This window comes from Stegodyphus dumicola, chromosome 12 (assembly GCF_044657685.1).
Source record: "Stegodyphus dumicola isolate Sdum_Otavi_A_Nest chromosome 12, ASM4465768v1".
Classification (NCBI taxonomy): domain Eukaryota; kingdom Metazoa; phylum Arthropoda; class Arachnida; order Araneae; family Eresidae; genus Stegodyphus; species Stegodyphus dumicola.
In genome coordinates, this window is record NC_140779.1 from 49,487,170 (window position 1) to 49,512,753 (window position 25,584).

The 25,584-nt window shown below is 31.2% G+C and overlaps 1 protein-coding gene across 2 annotated transcripts in view; it reads right to left on the reverse strand.

Moving 5' to 3' along the window:
* Window positions 1-25,584, reverse strand: part of MED16 (mediator complex subunit 16) — a 78,334-nt gene that overhangs the window by 40,374 nt on the left and 12,376 nt on the right. For both annotated transcript variants that reach the window (XM_035354057.2, XM_085827716.1), the window contains exons 3-13: window positions 17,868-17,973; window positions 16,858-16,950; window positions 13,260-13,394; window positions 13,004-13,109; window positions 10,502-10,585; window positions 8,554-8,634; window positions 8,365-8,436; window positions 7,723-7,826; window positions 7,451-7,593; window positions 4,655-4,740; window positions 4,417-4,545 (exon numbers count right to left, since the gene is read on the reverse strand). In XM_035354057.2, coding sequence (XP_035209948.1) covers window positions 4,417-4,545; window positions 4,655-4,740; window positions 7,451-7,593; window positions 7,723-7,826; window positions 8,365-8,436; window positions 8,554-8,634; window positions 10,502-10,585; window positions 13,004-13,109; window positions 13,260-13,394; window positions 16,858-16,950; window positions 17,868-17,973 — 1,139 coding nt within the window. The remainder of the gene's footprint in view (window positions 1-4,416; window positions 4,546-4,654; window positions 4,741-7,450; window positions 7,594-7,722; window positions 7,827-8,364; window positions 8,437-8,553; window positions 8,635-10,501; window positions 10,586-13,003; window positions 13,110-13,259; window positions 13,395-16,857; window positions 16,951-17,867; window positions 17,974-25,584) is intronic.

Sequence of the window (25,584 nt, forward strand, 5' to 3'; positions counted from 1 at the left end):
ATGGGCCGAAACGTCAAGTCGTATGAGCTTGATAATAATTCCTATATGCCAAGTCCTATCAAATGCTTTGGCTATGTCAAGAAATAAAGCGCCAGTAAGCATTTTGTTACGAAACCCTTCGTGAATGAACTCCACTGTCCTCAGCAGCTGGTGCGTAGTGCAGTGTTTTGCTCGAAATCCAAATTGTTCATCAATCAGAACGTTGTGATTTCGGAGAAAATCATTCAGGCGTTTAAGTAACACAAATTCGTATATCTTTGATAACGAAGATAGGAGGCTGATAGGTCTATAATTTTGAGGATTAGAATGGCTTTGGCCTGGTTTTGGAATAGGCACGATAAGTGCTTGTTTCCAGCTTTGAGGAAAATAGCAATGCTGAATCATGAAATTTATAAGCATTACTAAGAAAAATAGATAATTGGTGGGTAAATTTTTAATCATACGATTAGAAATAGAGTCCATACCAGGGGCTTTTTTGGGTTTGAGCTTGGTAATGTAATCATTTACCTCACTCATGGATGTATATTGTATTTCTCTCGCGAAGGGTGAGGAGAGGAAGCATTCAACATCTTGTGGGAAAGAATTTGCGCTGTTCGCAAAAATTCCTTCATTATGCGGTGTGAATTGAGTTTGAAGAGAATCCGCAATTGTTGGTTAAGGCATAGGGCATCCTTCCTTTGCTAGTCTGTCTGCATGTTCATTTCCTGTGATGTTGTATTGCCTCTTGACCCATTGTACATTGATATCTGTTGTCTCCTGTAGTTTAAGAAGTCTTTCCTGACAGTGGGCTACTAGTTGTTCTTCAGGGGGTTCTGTCCTAATTCGGATTTCTCAGCGTCTGTGTGAGCCACCACTGCGTCCGTAGCTAAGGACGGAATGTTAGATTTGTGTTTGCGTAGGCGGGCTGATGCGCGCCAAAGACTGTTATCATTGGTCGTTAGGGACTGAATGTAATTCGTGTACTGTGATTGGAAGAACTGGTCACATGATGCCTTGATCTCATTTTGGAGAGTACGGAGTTGAATTTTTAATCCAGGATTCCTGTTTCTTTGCCAAAGTCTCCGTACTTTATTCTTTTCTTTAATTTTGAGTTTAATTTCTTGAGGTAATTTACGAAAATTGGGTCTAAGGGTGGGTTTTGATACTTCCTTATAAGTATCTGTTAGAATGGCCGTTAAGTGATCAACTGCCGAGTCAATATCATGGCTGGATTTAATTTTGAGGGAGGGTAAATTTTTATTTTTAAGTTTAAAACAAAAATTGTCCCAGTTTGTAGAGACGAGTGCCGGAGAATTTTGATTAAAAATAGTACAGTTAAGGTCTATGATTACGGGGTTGTGATCTGAAGATAAACAATTTTCAACAGTCACGTGATATCCAAAAGGGATGTTTCGAAAGAGTGCTAAATCAATAAATGATGGGGCACCCCGTGAACCATATCTGGTGGGGGAATCCGGCGCAATAATTTTAATTTGGGCGCACTGAGCCCATTTTAGAAGGCCACGACCAGCAGGGTTGGATCTATGACAACGCCAATACTGATGGTGACAATTTAAATCACCAGCTATGATAAGATTATTTGAAAAATTGAGCAGTGTATTAAAATCTACCACAAGAAAATTACCACCTGGTGGGAGATAGGCAGAGATCATAACTAGGGATGGTGAATTTTGAATAAAAATTTCGATAATTGTTGCTTCAAGTTTGCTCATATTTGGTGTGTGAATTCTACGATGCGGGATAGAGTTTTTTATGTATATACAAGTGCCACCATGATAAACATCATGTGTACTTGAAGCTTGTCTGTCATTTTTATATAGTGCATAATCTACAAGCTTGGGAACTCTCCCTGGCTGGAGTTTGGTCTCTTGGACAAAAATGATATCAAAATCCTTCTCTTCTACATAGTCTCTAAACTCATGGAATTTGGAAAGAATGCCATTTGCATTCCAGGTGCATAGTTTAAGATTTTCAACTTTTTCAAAGTATTGAATTTTAATGAATGTGGGAATCAGAGAATTGGAGAGTAATATAACTCTCAAAGATGTAGTAGGCCGCGTCAGCACCAGATGGAGCCACTCTGAGCTGCGGTAAGGCGTTTTTGAATGCCAGAAGTAATTTGCTCTGGTCAATACCAGGCTGATTAGAAATTTGGACAATAGCCAAAAGAATTTCGGTACAATTTAGTGTCGAATTTGCTCCTAAGGGGACCGATAAATTTGGAATAGTTTGTGGTGCTGCCTGTTGCATACCCGTAAGGGCAGCGGAGTATGAAACTCCAGGGCGAGTATTATTTGCACTGGGAATGTGTGCAGCCGGCAGTGTTGGGAATGTGTTTTGTTGTAGATTAAATTTGTTAGCGTTGTCAACGGTCTGACTGGGCTTGGTGCTTGGTTTTGGTGGCTGTCGATTCTTTGATCCTGCAAACCTCGGGCAGGATCTCCAGTTGGCTGCATGGCTCTCGGAACAGTTGGCACATTTATTCGGCTCTTCGAAGGGCTTGGTGCAGTCTTTAGCTTGATGCGGACCAGCGCATCTTACACAACGTTGAGGTAGTGTGCATACTTCAGAAGAGTGGAAGAATCCCTGGCAACGCCAGCATTGCAAGGGTCCTTTCTGGCCTTTGAAATGTTCCATAGCCACTTCTGTTCCAAGGAGTTCAGTGACAGAGTAGACATCAGAGACTTTTAGGCTATTATGGATTTGCAGGTAGAATAAAGGCATGGGCATCTTGGTTTTGAATTTTTTAAGTTGCGAGATCTTATGGATTTTGTAGCCAAGCACTTCCACCGCAGTCTGCACAATGTTGATGGGTGTGTTGGAGGGTAATCCCCTAATGACCACTTTGAGCGGTCTGTCCGATTTTAGTGTATGTGATTTGAATTGAATGTTGTTTTCAGTAAGAAATCTAACGACTGTCCTGTAATCAGATTCGTCAGTGGTGTTGAGGCGTAGAAATTCTATGTCTTGTTTGGATTGGACAGTCGGTGCATGTCTGCGTAACTGATTCAGTAAAAAGAACCAATCAGCACGCGGTTTAATGAAAATAGGTGGAGGTGTTTGAATTTTTGGTGTTGTATTTTCTGCCGGCTGCTGTGCTATATTATCTGTATTTTCTTTAACGTTTTGAATGTTTGTGTAGGAATTTGTGATTGGAATGTTGTTGGATTTATCATTGGTGTTGAGTAATTTCTTTGCAATCAAGTGTTTGGGGGGGGACTGCAAAGCCGTCACTGTCGACTGGTCTGGTTCTCTTTTTATTATCAGCTTTAGAATTTTCTTTGGGTAGATCAGAGGATGAGGGTGAGTTAGGTTTAGGATTTTTGGCTTCAGGGTCAGATGTTATGGTAGATTTTTGGAATTCTCTAATGAATTCTTCCTCAGTTGCGGGTAATGTGAAAAGATTAATATTTAGTTTGGTGCAGAGTGTATGTAAAGAAAATAAAATCTTCTCACCCTCATCCTGAAGTTGCTTCATCATCAAATCTTTGTTTGGAGTATCCGATCGCTGAAGACGTTGAATATCAAATAATAGGTCGGTATGCCTGGTCTTTAGTGCGTAGATTTGAAGAGCGCTTTTGGATAGTTCAAGAGCCGAAGGAGAAGCTGGAGGAGTTGAATGAGTGTCCATGTCCGTGAGCACTTGTAGAGATTGAGAATTAGAGAGATTGCCTGCTGGCGGCGCCGTATTCTGGGTTTCCATATTTCCATTGCGGAGCTCAGAGCTCGCACGTCCATCACTATTGGCGTCCATGACGCGAATCAATGTCAATGATGTCACATTTGATCTCTTACTGAATTTTATATAGTGTTACATTCATATAATTATTGAATGACATGTTTGTTTTAAAACAAAATTTTAAAAAGACGTGAAAAGATTCTGTAAAAACAATTTTACAGAATTGTTAAGTCTACATTTTCCAAATCAGGAAATTATAGATTTGAGAAAGTAAAAAATCCAGAATTCTGGCTATACTGGATCACAATCACCCCTGATACAAGTTGATACATTAAGCAAACAAAATGAATCTCATTACTATATAAAATTCTACAGCAGATAAAAAATGCTCAATTAATAAGAAATTAAAGGAATATCTAGCCAAAATACTCTAAGGGTTCGAAGTAAGCTCTAGTTTCTTTATAATTTAGATTATATTTACAAAGCAATTCTTGTACGGTCACTGCAAGTATAAAACTTAAAAGGTATTTAAAATTGTTATCTTAAACATATAACATACATTTATCACATGTAGGTGCATATAATCCTCCAGATTTGTATCAGAAAATTCATTACTACCGCTATCTTTAAATGCAAGTGATATATAGCATGAAAGTTTATATGCTTCTGATATATGGCATGAAAAGTTCCACAGCCAAAAATGTAAAAATAAGGAACAACTTTTATCTTTTTCTTACCAGGATCAGTAATGGGAGATAAACGATACAAAAATAATTGTGAAAGAGAGTCAATAGCAATTAATGTACATCCAGTCCATGTCAACTGCATATCACTTATAGAAGCTCCATGAAGGTATTGTTTTAAGCCTAAAAATAAATCCCCATTTATTACTTTAAAAATATATATACAAATCTTCGTACAGTATATAATTAATATTTGTTTATGCCAAATGGCAGCTTTTATTTAAACACACACCTTGCTGATGACTATACATAGTATGCTCATCTCTTCTGTGAGTTCCTGTATTTACACAAATACTGCAAACTAGCTGAAGAGATTCTCTAAAAAATGAAAAAAATATTACTAATTAATTATTTTTAATAAATATTAAATATCAATTAAAAACTTTAATTATGCTGTTACTTTGAATTAAATTTTGAAAAGATTAAAATATAAATTGTAACAATTTTGGCACAAATATGAGCTTAAAATAACATGTCTGAAGAGACATATATTTTTGAATGAAAAAAAGAAATTTGCTTCTCCTTCGTTTTTTTTTTTTTTTTTTTTAGAAAATATTCCATTTTGTTAAAAAAAAATTGAAAATTTGTTAAGGAGATTTCAGCTAAAAATCTCCATTATTATTATTATTATTATTATTTAATACTTCTAAAGGCCACATTCTTAACTATTAAAAACAACTTTTCTTTTCTTGGTATATTGATTAGAAGTGGTGATATACCAGTTTATCCGACAGATGGCAAAGTGGAAGTTACTGTCTTCCACACCAGAAGTCAAAGTTTAAAAGGCAAATTAAAGATGCAGTTTTCACCCTTTTTTGTGTTATTTTTTAATTAAACAATTTTAAATATTTCAGTATGGCTGGAGAATCTGGCAAAGTACTTTTGCTATGTATTGTCTCATTTTTGTTTGACAACATGAATACTTGTGCTTATATATATGGCATGTAATGTTAATCTGAAAACTTTACATGTGGTTTTTGATTAATTTTTTTTTTATGATTTATGCTCATAGCAACCATGATAACTCAAATGGTTCTTAACAGAATCACTTTAAATTTTGTGCACAGAGTTTGTACATTATTATGCATGAAAAAGTTAAAAAATTAGCCTTATAGAATTTTAATTATATAACTTTCCCTTCAATAGCATACATATTTGTTTTTAATTATTGAGTGTCAACTAACATATCTGGCCATATACTACTAGTAAAACAATATTTTTTAGTTATCCTCCTTTAATGTATGCTTATGGTTAGTATATATAACATAAAATCAAAAATATGTTTTCATCATCATTATTTTCTTGGCAGTGATGATCGATGTTTTTGTTAATTTCAATCCAAAATTTTCAGTTTTTTGTACAAATTTCACAAAATAATGAATTTTTTATCACTTTTGTAGTTATTATATTTAAGTGTGAGTGCAATCCAACAAAAAAATCTCATAAAATTCAGAAATATAACAAATGTTTTGTAAAAAGCTCTTAGGTTAATAATTTAATGCTGAACATTTTCTAAGACACATATAGAGAAAGCAATAAACAATCAAACCTCCTTTCAGTAGCAGATATGTACAGGTAAGAATATAAAAATGCCAGTCCCCCTTTCTTAATTTAAAAAATTCACACAGGCCTTTTTTTTATTATTATTATTAAAAAAGACTTTTTTTAATGTCCATCCTTTTCCAGCTCTTTTTCTTTTCTACAGTTCAAAATCATATTATGAAATTTACTTATTAATCAGCATAATAGTTATATGATCAGTAAGCTGTTGTTCAAATGAAAATCTCATTCAGGTCAGAGACAGCAAAATTATATTTGTGATGTATTTTTGATACACTGATGTGAAAAAGTTCCTTCCTATTCAAAATCATTTCTTCCATGAAAATTCACCATAATATAAAGATAAAAACATTAAAAATGGCTGTAATATAACTACAGCTACATTATTGATTTATTTATGAAGTTGAAATTGTTTTAGAAATTTATGCAACACATTTTATACAAAGTTTTCCCTTCTTTTTCTTTTCTCTCTCTCTCTCTTTTTTCTTTATAAATAAGAATTGTTTTCCTTACTTTGAAATATTAATCATTAATAAATAAACGTCACTCTTATTTTACATTTAGTTGAGAAAATTAAACGGTAAAATAAAAGTCATTTTCTAAGATTTTTTTTGTTTTGATACATCATTCTTTGTACCTAATTTATTAACAAATGTTATTTTATTTATTAAAAAACTGATATACTGCATTTCTACTTCAATAATTTTAAAAGGCCTTCAACAGCTTTGAACAGAACATCATTACACAAATATATAACTGGCTTCTCTAAGATGACCACTGCTACAAAAGACCTAAATGGTTTGGAACTATGACTGGTCATCTAAAAGAGAATTCACTGGATAATAATACACCAGTAAATAAAAAAGAATATAAATATATAAGTATATAATCAGCATAAATGTTTAGAGAAAATTCAGATTAATGAAACATTATCCCCCTCTATTTATAAACCTTACTTTATAATTATTTTCCAATAACTCCCTTAACATTTGTAATAATCAGAAATATGACACTTTTTTCATATTAAAATCCTTAAAACTAATTTTACAAAATTAAATTTCTGTTCTATGAAAATGGAAGAAATAAATTGCACATCACTAATGAAAAGAAAATATGGGCAGAATCTCATTTTAATTAGCCTCAATTAATACATAAGGGCTCATTTTAGTGGGAATATAAGCTGCAGCAAAATATTTATTAATTCTGCAGATCTCCATAATTCTTCAATATAAACGAGAAGTTATAAGGACTATAGATATGGCCTGGCAAAAAAACAATAATATTTTTTCAATAATGAAAGAACACATAAGTAGTTTATAATCCCTTAAATCACATAGCAAATTTTGATATTTAAAATTATATTAAAATAAACTTAGCAAATTTTCTTCTTCTTCATTTTTTTTTTTTTTTTTTTTTTTTTTTAACAGAAAATAAAGTATTAAAGAATGAAATACAAAAACATAGCTACCTGTAAAAACACTTTATAACATTATCTTTATAAGCAACTAATATGTATGATGGTGGTGGATTAGCATCATATATTGATAAACGAGGGGTGGCCACTGCCACAACAGCGGAAGAGGCAGTAGAAGATGTGTGATGTTGCCATACCTACAGAAAAGATGTTTCATATACATTAATTTTCTTCTAGATGATTAAAAGCTTCAAATACCTAAACGAAATTTTTTATTGCCAAGATTTTCAGAACATTATATGCTCAAACACTTTTTGATACTTTACCACTGTTTTAGGTTGGCCTTCTAATGATGCTGTATTTAATAGTTTGTGGAAAATGACAGGCTTCTCTCTCAGTTCCCAGAGTTCAACAGTGCTATCGTTAGGACCTAAACATCAGGAAATTTTTAAATAAATGGCTATATCTTTAAAAAAAATTTTTAAATATATTATAAAATATGAATTTTAAATTATTTCAATATCATACTTCAGCATTACTATTATAAAACTTACATACTGAAAGTATCTACATGGATAATTTTATACAAAATTTTAGCTATTATCGAATTTTATTCTCTGATTTGTACTGCAATTATACACATGCTTACAAGTATAAATAAATTCAAATTCTCAGCAAATTTTAAAAAAAGCATTTGCTTAACAAATGGGAGCAAAGAGTCTACTTAAGCAGTAGAAAGAGAAATAAAACTTTCGGATATTTTAAATTATTAAACCATATACAAAAATTCTCTTTTCTGAATAATTTTATTTATAATTAAACAAAACTGATTTCTGTTTTAAGTTCAATTTAAATTTCCAAAACAAAGTTTTCTTTAATATATTTATGCAACAATGAGAAACATCAGATACTTCATAAATAAAATAATTTATGATAAAAAAGACACAAGAATTTGATAATAAACTTACCAGAAGCAGTGATAACAACAGCATCAGCTGCTTCCCGTAAAATGAACTTCAAATGAGTGACTTTTACATAAGCTTAAGAAGAAAGAAGGAAAAAATTATGCAACAGGAAATAAATATTATCATACTATTAATATATTCTTAATGATACATAACTGAAAAAGTATAGAGGTAAGTTTTAAAATAACTTACATTGTTTTTCTCCAGATAAGCAACTAGAATGGCAATTCAAATAAAAACTTGAAAAAGGTTGGCAACTTATTATACATTCATCTAGAAAAACAAGGTAAAACATTAATCCAACAGATGCTGACAGAAGAATTTATACTAATAAAAAGAAAGGAATTTTTTTTTTAGGAATTAAAAAAATGAAGTATGGACTAACTGCAACCCTACCCCAACAAAAAATTCTTCAAACAAAAGCTATTTTAATTAGGGAACAATTACTCATTAAAATGAGAAATTTACAATTTTAACACTCTCAAAATGGAGAAGAAATCTTTATTGAGACATAGATTGTGCTTTAAGAAATTTTACCAGTAATAATCTGCAGGAAATCTTCATTTGACTTGAATATGAAGTGTATAGTTATTGTTCATAATATACAGTTTACAGAAATTCTATCTTCTATTTTAAGTCAGCAATTAATCAGGTCAAACTGAAAACTAACATACTAATGAAAGAAGTGAACTGCAAGTAGAAAAGAAACATACCAATGAAAAATTTAGAGTTAGGCAAAACAACAACCTTAAAACGCACACATTTTTTTTTTTTTTTTTTTTTTTTTAAGAAGAGGGACCTGTGTCCGATTGCTCTCAAAATCAACAGCTTTGTAAAGTCATTAGGGTTTTTTGAAGCATCAAACGTGAAACATGTGAAGTGTCCTCACCGGGATCGAACCTGGACCTCTCTAATACACACTGAGAGTGTTACCATTACACCATGAAGGCATACTGGAATGATGGAAAAAATCTTTCTTAGATATGAGTCATTTTAAACTGAAACCGTAACTAATGTATAGTGGGGTTCCTCTGTAGAATCATTTGGTTATTTTGAAGTAGGAGACATGAAAAAATGTGCAATTTCCTCAACGGGATTCGAACTTGGACCTCTCGAATGCATGCTGAGTATGCTACCGTTAAATCAAGAAGGCATGCTGAAAGAAAGGAAAAAATACCTTCCCCCTTTTAAAGAGTGAATGGGGATGAGGGGACCCAATCACCAAATCCTGGTGGTGATGAATTATCATCTACCATCTTTTTGTTCATGTACCACTATAGAGTCATTAGGTTTTTTTTTAAAACAGGAAACATGAAAAATGTGCTTAATATAGGTACCCTTAAAGTTTTATTACATTCAGCTTTTGTTGTAAAAAATTGGGAAAAACATAAAATCATTGTAATGAAAAAAACAAAGAAAAACAATTAGCTTAGGAAAAAAGCAAAATGTTATTAATTCTTTTTTCTTTAAAAAAAAATATAGAGGCAATGAAATCTTGCAGGAAAAATTTTTTGACCGAAATTCCTTCTTCACACTTATTTACAATAACATCATTGCATACTTACACATGAGATTAAATAAACAGGTTACCACAACTGCTACTTCAGCACATAACTCTTGACTGCTACTTCAACAATAACTGCTACTTCAGCACTATCTCATCAACAAGAAACTAACAAGATGACTACAGGATTATTCAATATCAAAAGAACCACCATAAAAAGAAAAGAACCACAACATAAATCCAGACTTGAAAAACAAACTTTCTACATTTGAATAAGTGCACCACGAAGGAAATTTACAAATCAGTTTTGAAAAACGTGCTGATTGGGAATTTACCTTCAAGACTCAAGAATATAGCTCATGTTTTATATCAAATATACACTTAATTTCCACTCCTAAGCACTCTTTCTGTGTTTCAAATATCATTTTATTATCATCATAACTGATCACCTGTTTTAATAACCATCAAACTTTAATCTAAAATTAAAAGAAAATTAATGAAATTTTGAAAATTCCACATTGATTGTATATTTATTCTAAAGTTAAATCAGAAAAATATCATACTCAGTTAAATTCTGAACTATCATTCAAAGATGATAAACATACAAAAAAATTAACAAATATAAAAAATTATTACCTTGATTAACTTTTAAACCAACTCTGTAACAATGCACAGATGACTGCACAAGTCCATCAGTGGCTATAACTAAAAAATCCCCGCCTATACAGGGAGGAAAAAATTCAAATATACCCACATAATTAATACAGAAAATTAAACATTATACATGAAAATTTAACTTGAGGGTTGATCAATTAATTACACCAATATATGACTTAACCCTTTGACACACGGTGGTCACACCCTGAAACCATCAATTTTCGAATTTTTTCTCCTCTTTTTTCCGATATTTTTAAATGAAAAATCAATTGATTACTGATCTTTTACCTCTAAATAACACAGAATGATTGCAGAATCATACATGTTTTAGGTCTTAGTACTTCAAATCGGATGCCTTTTAAAATTCTTTTTCAATGAGACAAAATAACTTCCTTTTATTAATGTAAAAACCTTTAAGTTTCAAAAGTTATTCATCACACATCATGATTTATAGCATAAACAATAAAAAATAGCAATAATTAAACTGTATATATATAAAAAAACCCTCTATATGTATGAAATCTGCTTTGTGGTTTCAGAGCGCGACCACTGCCCTACTAGAACATTGTGTCATAATGTTCACAAGGCTTTAGAGGCTCGGTGGTAGAGCCTTGAAACCACTGCTCTTCACAATGGCATTTGCTTGCTTCGCAAATAGGAACGTTTATTTTTACCCGGATATAGATAAGGGGTTTTGAAACCACAGAGTTATTTTATTACTAAACAATACATGCACCTGCCCAGTAAAAAGGTCTTTCTTTTCCAGAGACTTTTCTCTGACCTTAACACACTTCCTCCCCAAGCTAGTATTGTGATTTTATAAATTATTTCCTTGGTTTAAATTTAATGTAAATATACTTTGCTATAATTAAAAATAGAAATCGCTTAAAGTTTTATTTAAATTAAAAATATTTTCTGAATATTTTAGGACGAAATACGAATAAAATAAGTATGAATGGGAAACGAATGATCCATACCAAAGCCAAAAAGACCAAGCCCCCCTCATTAACATAAAAAACCACAAATTTCATGTGCCAGATGAAAAGAAACTAAATAACGCTGGACATATACTAGTGAAATTTAGATCCAGGCAGTGTACATTTTGCAGCACAAGGAAGAAATCTCATAGAATATACATGTAAGAAACGTGCAATTTGGGTCTATGCAGGTACCAAAAGACAAAACATGCTTTGAACAATGTAAAAAAATTTTTTTACTTGAAATAAATAAAAAAAATAAAAAAAAAAAACCCTTATTTTACTGATTTTTTTTATCCATTTAGCCAAACGTCCTTATTATGTAGGTATTTATATTTCCACTGCTACAGAAAAATTACATAAATGTTTATTTTTTAATTTTTTCTGATGCTTTTGTAAAATAATGTAAAAAAATTACATATAATGCAATTCTTACATACATTTTTTAAAAATTCATAAGTTTCGTCATTTATTGGAAACGCGCACGGAGAAAGGTAAGTTTTTTTCCCCCCTACTACCTCAGAAAGTTTCAAAGTCCTAGACGCGCGGTGGTTTCACAGTACGACCACCACCCACAGAACAATGGACAAGAGTAGATTTTTTTAAAGACATTTATTCTTTGCCTCTACAGTCATAATATTCAATCTCTACAGTTTTCAGTTAAAAAAATTATAAAAATATTATCGCGTGTGTCAAAGGGTTAAAGAAGGGTATGTTTTGAAAGAACTTTATAATGGAATTCAGTATGGAAGTTGATGAATTATTACAAAAGTGACCCTATAAATATTTTATCATAATTAGCTTAATAATGAAGCTTGGGGAAATAAGATGTCTTAACAAAGGATTTTCTAAGGAAAATTGGCTCATGCTCTTTTAAAAAAATACTCTCCTTCACCTATGCAGGTATCAGGCTTGGAACAAATTATCGCTGTAAAATTAGACAAGATTCAAACTTAGTTACGTGTTAATTTTCGGAAAAAGCTCAAGACATTTCAAAGAAATAAGATTCAAATTCTTTTTTCATCAAGAAGTAAAAACATTGCACTACTTTTATTTCTATACTCAAACTTAGCTTTTCTGTAAATGCAAAATTAAAGTCTAAATTTTGCCCCAATTTAAAGTTGGCATACTACTTTTACACTTATACAATGAGCATTATTTTGTAGCTTTAGTCACTTCATCATTGATAAATATTTGGCAAACTATGAATGACTAATTAAGATAAAATAACACGCTAAACAAATTGGCCTAGTGAGCTTCACTCACCGAACAAATATTTTCAAATATAAAGCTGATTTTTGTTGTTTGATTTCTAAATTTATATGAATGACTAACCCACCGGAAAAAAAAGAAGAGCTGCTAATTTTGATGCTTAACTTATAAAGCATCTCAGTGGTGCATTTCATTTATTGCTCCACTAACTCCTATTTCAAAGCAAAATTTTTATAATAGTGCCTGTGTGGAAAAATAAATAATGGTTTTAAAAATCAATTTTTGAACTTACTCTTTGCATAACATAGATCAACAACTTTAATTTTATTCCTGAATTGGCCTAGCACTTCAGCACCAGTAATTATACTTCCATCTGATTGTAAAATCAACACAAAAACCTACAATACACAGAAGTGTAAATAAAAATTAACAATTTCATTGTATATATCAATTTTCCACAAAATGAAAAGAAGATGTCAGAAAATAAAAACTTTTAAACTGTATTAGAAAATAAAAAAGGAGTATTATATACAAATAACAAGTCATACCATTCCCGCTGTAGTAATTGCAATAACACCTTCACTAGGCTTCCCACCAAACTGTTTTACAGATGGTCCAAAGCGTATAAATGAATATTTTTCTAAATACAAAGGATTATCCTTCTTCTCCATATTTAAGGCAATCTATGAGACATAAAAAATATATGCAAGTTAAAATAATTAGTATCATTAAATAATATAAACAAATACTTCACACTAACCATATCAATGTGCCAATACACTGTACAGGAAATTCACCATATATATAAATAATATGTATGAAAATGGTAATAATAAATGTTAAATAAAGAATTAATTTCTTTTGAATCAAAAGGAAAAAAAAAAAAAGTCATTATATGATCAACCTCATAATGAAAAAATCCTTACAATGTTTACTTACAAAAGTAAAAAAAAAAAGGGGGAGAAGAACTGTAAAAAATGTTACACAAAGTAAAACTTACAAAATATATGCAACAGAAAATCAGAATTTTTCTATTTATAGAGTATTTATTGCAAACAGTGAAATAATTATTTATCACTTTTCAGCATCCTCTTCAAAATCTATGCATATATCCATACTTGACAAGCCTGTCGATACCATTAGAAAGGAATCTTTTGAATAGGTGTGCAGCCATTTATGCATTACCAAATGAAACTCATAGTGCCCTAGAATTTTAATCTATTCCAAAAAATTTTCAGTGAAACAAAGATATAGAAATATGATGTTGAATGTATGTGTGAATGAAATATGATGTTGAATGTATGTGTGAATGAAATATGATGTTGAATGTATGTGTATATAAATTGTATGAAATTTACTCACATTTCAGTTTCTCAGTAGTGAAACCAAATGAAACTCATAGTGCCCTAGAATTTTAATCTATTCCAAAAAATTTTCAGTGAAACAAAGATATAGAAATATGATGTTGAATGTATGTGTGAATGAAATATGATGTTGAATGTATGTGTATATAAATTGTATGAAATTTACTCACATTTCAGTTTCTCAGTAGTGGATACTGTATCTGATCATGTGTTATCAGGGAGGAAAAACACATCTGCGGATCTATTCTAACAGTTAGTTTGCAGCTAGTCTATAAAATTAACTTCAGATTTTCCTTCAGAATTTCAGTTACATGGCACAACTCACAAAGCAAAAGAATCTCTGTATGTAACATAAGAATGGTTCATTATAGTCTCACAAGAAAGTCAACATGACTTTGTGTGCAAATCAGCCTCCTGATTTTTTTTTTTTTTTTTTTTTTTTTTTTTTTTTTAAGTAGACAAAGTAGTTTTTATTTTAGCAGACCACTATAATTTATGCTAGATTATAGACATACCTCCAGTTCCCCTTCCCAATAATGGCAGGCACCAAAGATGTTTTATAATTGATTTGAGAAAAGATGTAAAAGCTCTTCAAAAACACTAAATGTGTTTCTTTCATTACTTTGATTACCATTTTAAAGAAATTTTTTTAAATTTTAATTCGTCATAAATGATGCAATGGGTTAATTCTATAATAATGTCCAATATTGTATGCAGATAACTATAATAAATATTAAACACAAAATTATATTTTTGTTAAGTAATAGCATATACAAAATGATCTTATTTCTTACATTATTACATTATTTCTATTGTCCATGGCAGCAATCCTATTTTCTGCGACTGATCAAGGGGTATATGTTCCCAAAGGACTATTCCGAAGAAAACAGCAGCAACATTCAAATAAGGTAAGCCTATATATTTTATAGGTCTAGTTCAGGTGCTATTCAATATCAGTTTCAGTAATACACTGGTTTCCAAAAGTTAAGCAAGCAACAGTAAAATTACCAAAAATGGAATATAAAGCTTTAATTATAGATGCAGTGTACCAAATTGTACATGAATGCAGATGTTTTATACTTAAACAAATATAAGCATTGTACAAAGATAAAAACAATATTCAATTTTAGTAAATTGTAAGATGACAACATATTTGCTCCTTTTAACAAACCTATGTTTAATAATGAAGCTAAAAACAAACACACAAAACTTGCATTAATAAGTTATATGACTACCCCAGACCTTCACACAAACTTTACAGTGAAACTTTCAGTGAGGTGATACAATTGCAGATGATCACAGTGACTCTTCCTATATCAAAACAGTTTCCAACTGTCTTAGCTGAAGAAGGTAAATGCACAGAGAAAGCATTTCTGAAGCATCCCAGAAATTGTTAATAGCCAGGGGGATATGGTGGCCACTCCATACAAGAAATTTCGTCATTTCCATGCACTTGTTAAAAATGTTATCTCAATGACATTGAGGCATTACACTTGATGACATAAGCATTACAATCAGGAAATCAGGACCAACTGTTGCAGCTGAATCTCCCAATGGAATGTAAAACTTACCTCATTCTGTACAACTATCACATAATCGTCTTTAAAGATGTGAAGCTGGGTGTAATATCTCATTGAAATTTCAGCCCCTTACTACAATGCCTCTGCACTGCCTAATTAGCATATGTGTGATGTTCAATACTATTCTGAGCCGGATTCCGTGTGTCTCGTTCTCTCCAGATAACACGCTTATCATCTAAGGTAAATCTGGACTCAACCATGACTAGGATATTGTGCCTATCTGAGACAATTCACCTGAGATGATGACAACAATACTTCAGCATTGCTCCTTTAGAATGAGAGTGCAGTGTAACAAAAGGACTTGGTACTCCTGCATACAGTCCCTTCATGTAAAGTCTTCAAAGCCTTCGGATCACAATACTTGTAGATATTATCTTACCAAGTGATGCTGCAACCATTGCTGTAGAATTTATGGAGGTCACTCATCGATTCAACTTGCTTACTACTTGCTTACTATAGGAATATATCAATCCTCAGAAGAGATGGTAACACTTGATCGACCAGAAACAAGTCTATGGACAACTGCTTGACTTGTTTTGAACTGTCTTCACATTCGGGAAATTGTTGAATGATCAATGCCAAAGAAAAGGGCCACAACTTTCTGAGCATTCTTTTCAATGTGCCCAACTACATGCCAGCACTGTCTTCTTTCAACAATCTGTCATCTGTCACAATCTGTCATCTGTCTTCTTTCAACAATAGAAACATGAATATCATCCAAAGTCATCCTACAAATATTATGAACACTACATATCAGTAATTAAATGAACTACCTCCAACATATCAGAATGCTGGTGTCTTCGATTACTGTCTAAATTAGCATATGTTCAGAGAATCAATTGTAATTGAATGTAACATACAATATCTGCACCTGCAGTGAATTTTTACCACTCAATTTCAACTATGAAATATCAATTTGAAAATTATTAATTTGCCTTGAATCCTTAACTTTTGGAACCAATGTATAATCAATGCGATAAAATACATTTTGTTTCAACTCTAATATATATATTAATAATATTATGCCTTGAATTCTATAGTTTACAATTAAGATGTTATATTATTATAAAAGACATTTTTGCTTTTCTAATTTACGTAATTTTTAAAAATTTCCATTTATTAATAAACATGTTTTTTTTTTATTTAAAATAGTTTAAAATATCATGCAAATTATTAATCTTTCAACTAAAACAATGCATTACTTTTTTTCCATTATGGAACCAAGCAGCAGCAAGAATATATTCCCCATCGTATGTTGTACTTGTAACTTGCATCCAATCATTTAAGAGGAAATCCTAAAACAAATGTAAAAACAGGTAAAATAACATCAATTTCTTTTAAAATAAACTTTTCAATACCTACATTTTTTTTTTTTTTTTTTGCATACTGTTTTAATATTAACATATGCATATTTTATCTAGTAATATGTATTACAAAATAGCATAGCTAAAATTTCTTTTCCAGTATAGAAATAAAAACCACGAAAATAAAAATTAATGCAGATATATTTCTTCAACAATTTCCACTTATTTCATGCAATTAATAAATTTCAAATTCACTTAGTGCAATTGATAAATTTACTAAAGGAATGAAAAATGTCATTGAAAAGCAGCATGAATTATGTAATAAACCTTTAATGACAGATAATGTCAGGCCGGCTATAAATATATTAAACTGTGAAAAATGAAGCTTGAGAATTGCATAGCTAAATATGATATATATCAAGAAAAACAACTTTGCTAAAAGTTACAAATGAGAACTGTATTACTTGGGGGGGAGGGGGAAGAAGAAAAACTTACAATTGATAGGATCCGCAAGATGCACATGTGAATAATTCAAACTTAAAAAAAAAGCTTTCAAATAAGGAAAAATACCTGAATTTTTTTTTAAATTACTAAATTAACAAAATAGCAAATCTTTATTTCTGATAATAAAGAACTTGAAGTTATATTTTCTAAAATCAAAACATTTGCAATGTTGAAACTACACATAAAAATGATTTCAGCAAGAACCCACATTTAAGAGAACTTTGATTTTTAAGGTCTACTTTAAAACTGCAGAGCAATATACAATCTACAGAAATTATATATGATAAAATAACAGAAAGAAAAGTGAGTCTAAAATTACAAAACCTTTTATTTATTTTTTTATTAAAAGCAACATCACAACAACAATACACACAATTGTTTTAAAAGATGAACTATATACCTACTTTCATTGACCATATCTGAATGCATCCCACTGCATCTGCTATTAATAATTTAGTAGCACTAATATCCCATTCAACACATGTTATGTCCTCAGTATGACTAAGAACCCTGCATAAAAAAAGTAACAAAATTATTTTTATATGCAATAGACTTAGTGCATAATTTAAAAATACACATATAACAAACTACAATGTATAACCTTATGTTTATTTTAAGAAATTCACAACTTACTAATAATTATCAGTAGCATATTTTTAAGTAATCATTAATATGAAAATATAGCACAGCATGTATGCAGAGGTTCTTTATATTAAAAAAATTAAAGATTAAAAAAAAATCAAATAATAATTTCGGGCATTTGTTACAATATAGAATGTATGATTTTAGGCCATCAAAAATGGAAAGAATTCTATCTATTGCAGGTAACAAACTAAGAAAACTTGTGCTGCTATGAAATAATACTTTTTTGTAATCTGTTTCCACAAATTCACAGAACTCTTTCAGTTTCATTACTCGTTCTGTATATATGTGAAAATATTTGTAAATTTTTATAACAATAACTTATATGTTCAGGGGTAGAGAATCACATGCTGTTTATACTGAATTATGTACAATGTAGGCTGGACTACCAATTCCTAAAATAAGTTTTATCTAAATTATTTTGAACTTTTCTGAATACATTTTCATTTCCCTTTCTCTTCACACCACCAAAATTGCTGTTAGTGTTATCGGCAGTAGGTTACAGTTGACTTTAGGGTACCCCTTGTATTATCGTGAAGTTGTTTTATTTATTGCCAAGTTGTTGTTGCATTTATTGCCAAGTTGTTGTTTCACTTATGGAAACTTGAGTAGTTGAATGTTATGGAAACCCTATTATGACGTAATCATTTGCATTATTCCGGGAAATTTTGAATCATGGGATGTTTTGTAAGGGCATTTGTGGCGTGTGTGGTTAGGAAATACATTGCTTGTTTCATTGTTTAGATGGCAGAATGGAATAAGAGTAATTTGAAGTTTCTGTACGATTTGGAACGAAAGGGATACAATTTGGAACATTAATTGACTGGTGTGTAAATGAAGGTTTATTTAGTAGCCACTTTTGAGACAGTCCGGAATACGTAGGATATTTTTTATTTTTATTCTTGTGAATTTATGTGGCGATGCCGATATACGGATTCTAGTTCAGATAATTTTAGGAAGTTTTAGGATGCTGTTATGGAATTTTGTGTACCACAGAGGTAAGTGGATATTTGCTTTGTGTAATACTTAAATGCATTACAGGTTTTTCCTTTTTTTATGTTATTTTATTGTTTGGTTTAAAATGTAGTTTATCGAGATTACGTATTTTTTTATTTGCCTTTACTGTAGAATTGGGTGTTCATTTAACTTTTTAAGTGAAAAAATATCAATGTGTACATGGACAAACTCAAGAAAGTGTGCAAAGCCTAGTTGTAATAATCAAAACAATGCCTTTTTTTTTGTGCAAATCGGGGATGATTTTTTTTAAAGTGAAAATAGGTCGATGTGTACATGGATACCGAGTTTGTGCAATTCTTTGTCTTGTTATTTTAGCTTTGTGTAGCTGGGATTTTTGGCACAAAAAGTCCAAAATTGCCACTACACAAGCTAAAATAATAAGTCAAAGACTTGCACAAATTCGGTGTCCATGTACCACCAAAAATCACCAAGTTTTGCCAAGGGGTACCCTTAAATATACTTTTACCTCGGCAGTATAACAAACTAACTTTTCTTGAAGTTTATATTTTTTCAAGCACTGCAAAAGATACTGAGTCAAAATTTGAGCAGTTTCACCTGACACTTCATCACTTCACTTTGGGTCATATAACATTTTAACCAGTTTAGATGTGCAGTCTGATGTTTTGAAACTGAGTTCTTGTCTAGCAGTGTGGTATGAAAATGAAGCTTCTTTAGCAGCACACTCAAGATCATTGTTATTGTTATTACTATCTTTTGGCTTTAAAAAAATCTCTTATGTTTGCTAAAGTAGTAGCATTAATAGCACTCCTCCTATGTTTAGCTGTTTTCACATGATCTTCAATATCACCCTTTCCTTTATGTGTAACAGAATATTCTATAGTACACTGTGTGCAATAAACATGTTCATTATTACTGTTATTACATACAGGGTTCGTACACATTTCTGCACATGGAAATTAAGTACTTTTAAGGACCATTACTGAAAAAAATTAAGGACCTATGAGCAAATAGCAAATTAATAAATTCAATTAAAATATTATCTATGCTTGAACTTCACTTTTGTAATACCACCCAAAAAACAAAATAGATCTGTAAGTAGGATGCATTATTATTAAACATAACTTATTTAACATAATTATTAATAAGTTTGAGCATGAAAGATACTTTATGAAATTTATCAAACAGCATTAAATATTTTACACTTACAATAGTTCGGTATATTTGAAAGAAGATACATGACATTTTATTTATGTTTTACTAATCGTTAGTTTCATGTTGATTTTTTTTTTATGTCTCATTACTTGCTCAATCTAGAGGTTTACTAAATAGCAGATAGATTTTATATCAAGCATCATAGGTTAAAATGAGAAGTAAAATCATAATCAGAATCACTGGCTGTTGTCACCACTGCTCTTTACCTAGAGGAGACCTGCTGATCAGAAGAAAACTGAAAGGCCTGATGTGGGCACGTTTAACTAGTTTTGAAAGTTAGTTGGGCTCTGTCTGTTGCAGTTAGTGTCATAGCTCCATGTAGAGTTCCAGGAGTTGTAACCCAGTTAATATACTTTAAGGTTCCAATAAGCCACTAAAGCACCGGAGGTGACACTAAGTTGCTTTGTATTACTTTAGGTCTCACTAGATACTAAGAATAAGTTTTACATGAATTTTTACATTTTTGTGTTTTACCTTGTACCATGCTAAGGAATAATGAAAGGCAATAACTCACTTTATTATGCAGAGATAATTTTTAAGGGTAAGCAGTTAGTTATAAATTAAATTAGGTAGCTAGATAACCTTACCATTATAGATTTGCATGACCACTATTAAATTTTACTTATTTTTTAACAATATTGTTAAAAGTCCCTATTAAAATCACAATCTAATAAAATTTCACACTTTAAAATACATGCAATTCATGTCATTGATTCTTAATATGTTTTGTAGCAATAACACTCAACAAAATATTTATGCATCTTTTTAATTTGAAGCCTTCCCAGACATTTTGGCTTAATTTATATCATTTTACTGCTCTTTAAACATCTTTCCTAACAATTAAAAATCTGTTTGAATACACAAACCAATGTTCTCACTAATTTCTGCGTGCTTTATCTCCTAACTTGTCAACCTCTCCACAATGTACCTATGAGGGTTTAATTGATCTGCTAAAAGTTAAATAGTCCAAAAACTCCCGACAGACGTGAAGCAAGTTATCATTATGTCTCAAAGTAACTACAAAGTCAGACAAAGGTTAAAATAAGCCTCTTATTTACAAAAAACTTAAAGGCATGTTCTTATGCTAACCAATTTAATTGCAGTTTGTGGTGATGTAATTAAACAAGAACAATCAAATTCAAACAAAAAAAATGTGGACTAGTGGTCAAAGACTATACAATTTAACTTAAATTTAAGCTGGCTCAGTAACTCTATCATCATAACAAATTCGAATGTCAGCAGCGATAATGCAAAGACAAAAAGTTACAAATTATCAGAGCTGGCAGGAACTAATGCAGCGAGCAAGTGGAGATTAAAAACACGTTCTGTCTTACACACCAAAAACTTCAAACCATAACTTAGGCAGTTTAAAAACTGCCTAAGTGATTTGCATTCTGGGGAGGAAATAGAAACAGGAAATTATAGTAAAGGCTGAAATTATAAACAACTGAGTAATTTACATAATAATACCTGTATATATATTTGAAGAATAATTTTCTTTCTCTGTATGTATTCGGTTTTTTTCTTCAACACGCTTCCTTTTCATTTTAGAATTTTTGGATTTTATTAAAGATTTATGTTATTCTAAAAAAACTAAATGCATTTAGAATGTATAGAAAAAGCTTCTAATTTTATTTCTTTAGTAATATGAACATTCAGGAGAAATATGAAATATATAGGATAAGGACCAGTTACAGAGCTGGCGTGGCAGAATTTTAGAATTTAGTGACACACCGAGCAACAAAATGTAGAAATGGCAACACTTTTAGAATTTAGAGCATGCACTGGAAGCAGAATTTAGAAAGGCACTAGTCAGCAAAATTTAGGATCTACAGAGATAAGTTCAATATTCCACGTGATTGCACTAGATGGGAAAATGCCTAGCGTCAGACCTGTGTATGATGCATTAAGACATATTAGATGAATCTTTTAAATTGCCAGTTTTCAATATCTTTATTAATAAAAAAATCCTTTCTATAATGCCTGTCCATGTGATAAGATTAGAAGCATTTTTAATATTTTCCATACTTGTGTCAAGTGAAAAGTAAAGAAAATAAAGGGAAGATAAGCAAGTTAAGAAAAAGATTTGGAACTACTCTGATATGTGCCCTCAAGTCGCCATTCATGCTGCCATATTACTATCTAACTTTTTTTGTCTATATTTCAAACTTTAAGTTTAAAATGCCCCCAAAACGTGGTTTTCGCACATGCAAAAACTACATTTTGAACACACGATTTAAGCTAAAAATCCGAAACAAAAACAAAAAATTTAGATAGCAAAAACGTAAAGTTTCTAACCAAAAATATTTGACAAGAATCCGTGTACACAGCATCCTGTTTAAACTTAAAAAAACATCTACGAATTGCACAATTTAGGCAAGGAACGAATCTACGAACTATGCACACTTCGCTTTAATAAATTAACATAACAATAAATTTCAAAGAATACCATGTACACAGCATCCTGTTTAAACTTAAAAAAAACATCTACAAATTGCACAATTTAGGCAACAAACAAATCTATGAACTACGCACACCTCACTTTAATAAATTAACATAACAACAATTAATTTCAAAGAATATCATGTACACAGCATCCTGTTTAAACTTCAAAAAACATCTAGGAATTGCACAACTTAGGCAAGGAATGAATCTACGATCTACGCACACCTCGCTTTTATAAAATAACATAATAACAATAAATTTCAAATAATACCATGTACACAGCGTTCTGTTTCAAAAACAACAATAACGACAGAAATTCATACTAAATAACCAATGAACATAACATTCTACAAAATAAGAACAAGAATAAAATAAAATGCACTTACTATGAATTAATGCTTTTTCGAGCAGCAGAAATACCAATTTTATACCGCCTTTAACCAAGTAATCACTATTGTATTTACATGATAGCCAGACACACTCCAGAAAATTCATACTATGGTTCACAAATAAATAAAATCACAAATCCCTACTTCTATCATGCACAGCCATTAAAAATAATCTCCTAGACCCTCTTTCCACACCTCCAAATACACACTACCCCTCAACATGATGGCCACAATGATATTTCCTTTTGCCGAACTTCAATTCAACAACGTCTATCATTTTATCTTTCCTTCCCTTCTTCTCAGACACAGACGCGAATCAATGAGCTCCAGCAAAAGATTGTTCAACGTCAACAGGGTTGCCATAGAACACGCAATCGCGCCAAAACCCAGCACAGAACACATATTGCCACATTTGGTGAAAGTAGGGCGTATATCAGAGTTGTACCAAAGATTCTAGTATCAGAAGTAAAACATTCAAATATTATGTTTTCATTGTTCTTCCAGATGTTCTCCAAAAAGTAAGAAATTCATTGCAAACTTTCTGTAAAATGCATCTATTACGTGTTAATACCATAGAGACATTTTTCCTTTTGTCACATTTTTCTAAAATCTTATGGAATGGTGGGTCTATAGATCTTGCTTTCAAATCCTCTAAACTTTCCAAGTTGCAATGTCTAATGTCTTGAAGAGAAATTACGTCTACCAATTTCGTAACAGCAAGCAGGCAGAAATATTGGTTAATCTTTGGATTATGGTAACTTGGCGATTTTTTGGCAAAAATTTGGCAACCAACCCTGCTACAGCAACCTGCTGTTTTGGAAGCCATTTTGTTTTCACAAAGTAAAGGCATGATTTTTTTTTTTTTTTTTCCACAACATTTTTTCCAGCAATCTGCTGGCCGAATTACGCTTATACTAGAACTTTTATGGAACAAAAATGCTTAATCATGACGAAGATTAGGCGCGAAATTGGGAGAAAGTGCAGAATCGCAAACTGCTTGCCGCATTTTTAAGAATTGCACATACACTGTATCATCCATGTACACGTCGACCTATTTTCACTTAAAAAAAAATCACAGAATTGCACAAAAATGGCATAGCGCACACTCTTGACTTTATTCATTTACACTACTAAAGTCCTAGCTAGTAACTTTTATCGCCTTACCAAAATGTTGCCAAACTACCTGTTACCATATTCGAAAGATTAGCCGAAATATTTAAAAAAAAAATCAGATGGCAAAAGTGTGAAATTAGATTTTAATTTTAGAGAAAACTGATGCATATTCTGAGAATTCTGAACACTCTGAGACAATTACATGAGAAAACTCTTATCATGAAAAAATTAAAAAGAATATAATTTTTAATTAATATGTTATTTTTTAAATATAATTTCAATATATTACCATTATTTTAATGATATTTATCAATGTTAGAATGTTTAAAAAAAATCGTCAAAAAATTCTCAGATCATGGAATTTAAAATTTTCTATAGAAACTGAGCTTAAAAGTCATCAAATTTAGAGCGTTCAATAAAAGAATTCACATCCCCAAAAGTGAAAAGTTGTTTAGGAGCTCTTCATTAGAAAAAGTGAAATAATTTTGAAATACCTGTTTCACTTCTTGCTCAGAAACTCGAGTATCCCACCATTTGTATTAGAAATAGGAACAAATCATAACCCATTCAAATAACCATATTTATCAGTGAATCGCCAAAAACTAACTGCTAATTCACACTCAAAATGGCAGTTGTAAAAATAGACAGAAATTTCACATCATTAAAATTAAGGACCTTCTGCCAATTTTGGCCAAAATTAAGGACTTTTAAGGACCAAAAATCGATTCCAAAAAACTTAAAGACTTTTAAAGACTCTTAAGGACCGTACGAACACTGTACATAATTTCAAAAATTTTTACTCCTGTTGGAGGTTAACATTAAATACACATTTTTTTTGCCCATTGTTATGACGAGACAAAAAACGAATAGAGATAAAATGATTAAAGTCGTGTGGGTGAGTTACTTCACACACGAAAACAACATAAACACACTGCCCTTGTTGTGTTGCCAAATAACGAAGTAAAATGTTGTGGGGGACAGTAGCCACACCTCCGTCGAAATTGGCAGTGCTTGCCCCAAGGTCGGCTGAGAAATGCATGGCGGTAAGGGAATTTTAAAAACATGATATCAAACATATAGGTCTAACATAAAAAAAAAAAAAAACTCACTAGTTATAAACTTCTCAAACCCGGACATTTTTTCAACCCCGGACATCACTAAAAAACCAAGACTTGCTGGGGTAAACCAGGACGTATGGTAAGCCTAGTTATGGTAAAAACAATATCTAAAAATTGTGACATCACCTGCAATCATTGTTGCTAACCAATGCATTTTAGATTCTTTCCATAATTCCTGTAAAAATTTTATTTGGTACTTTTCCGTTTCCCCGGCACAAATCTCG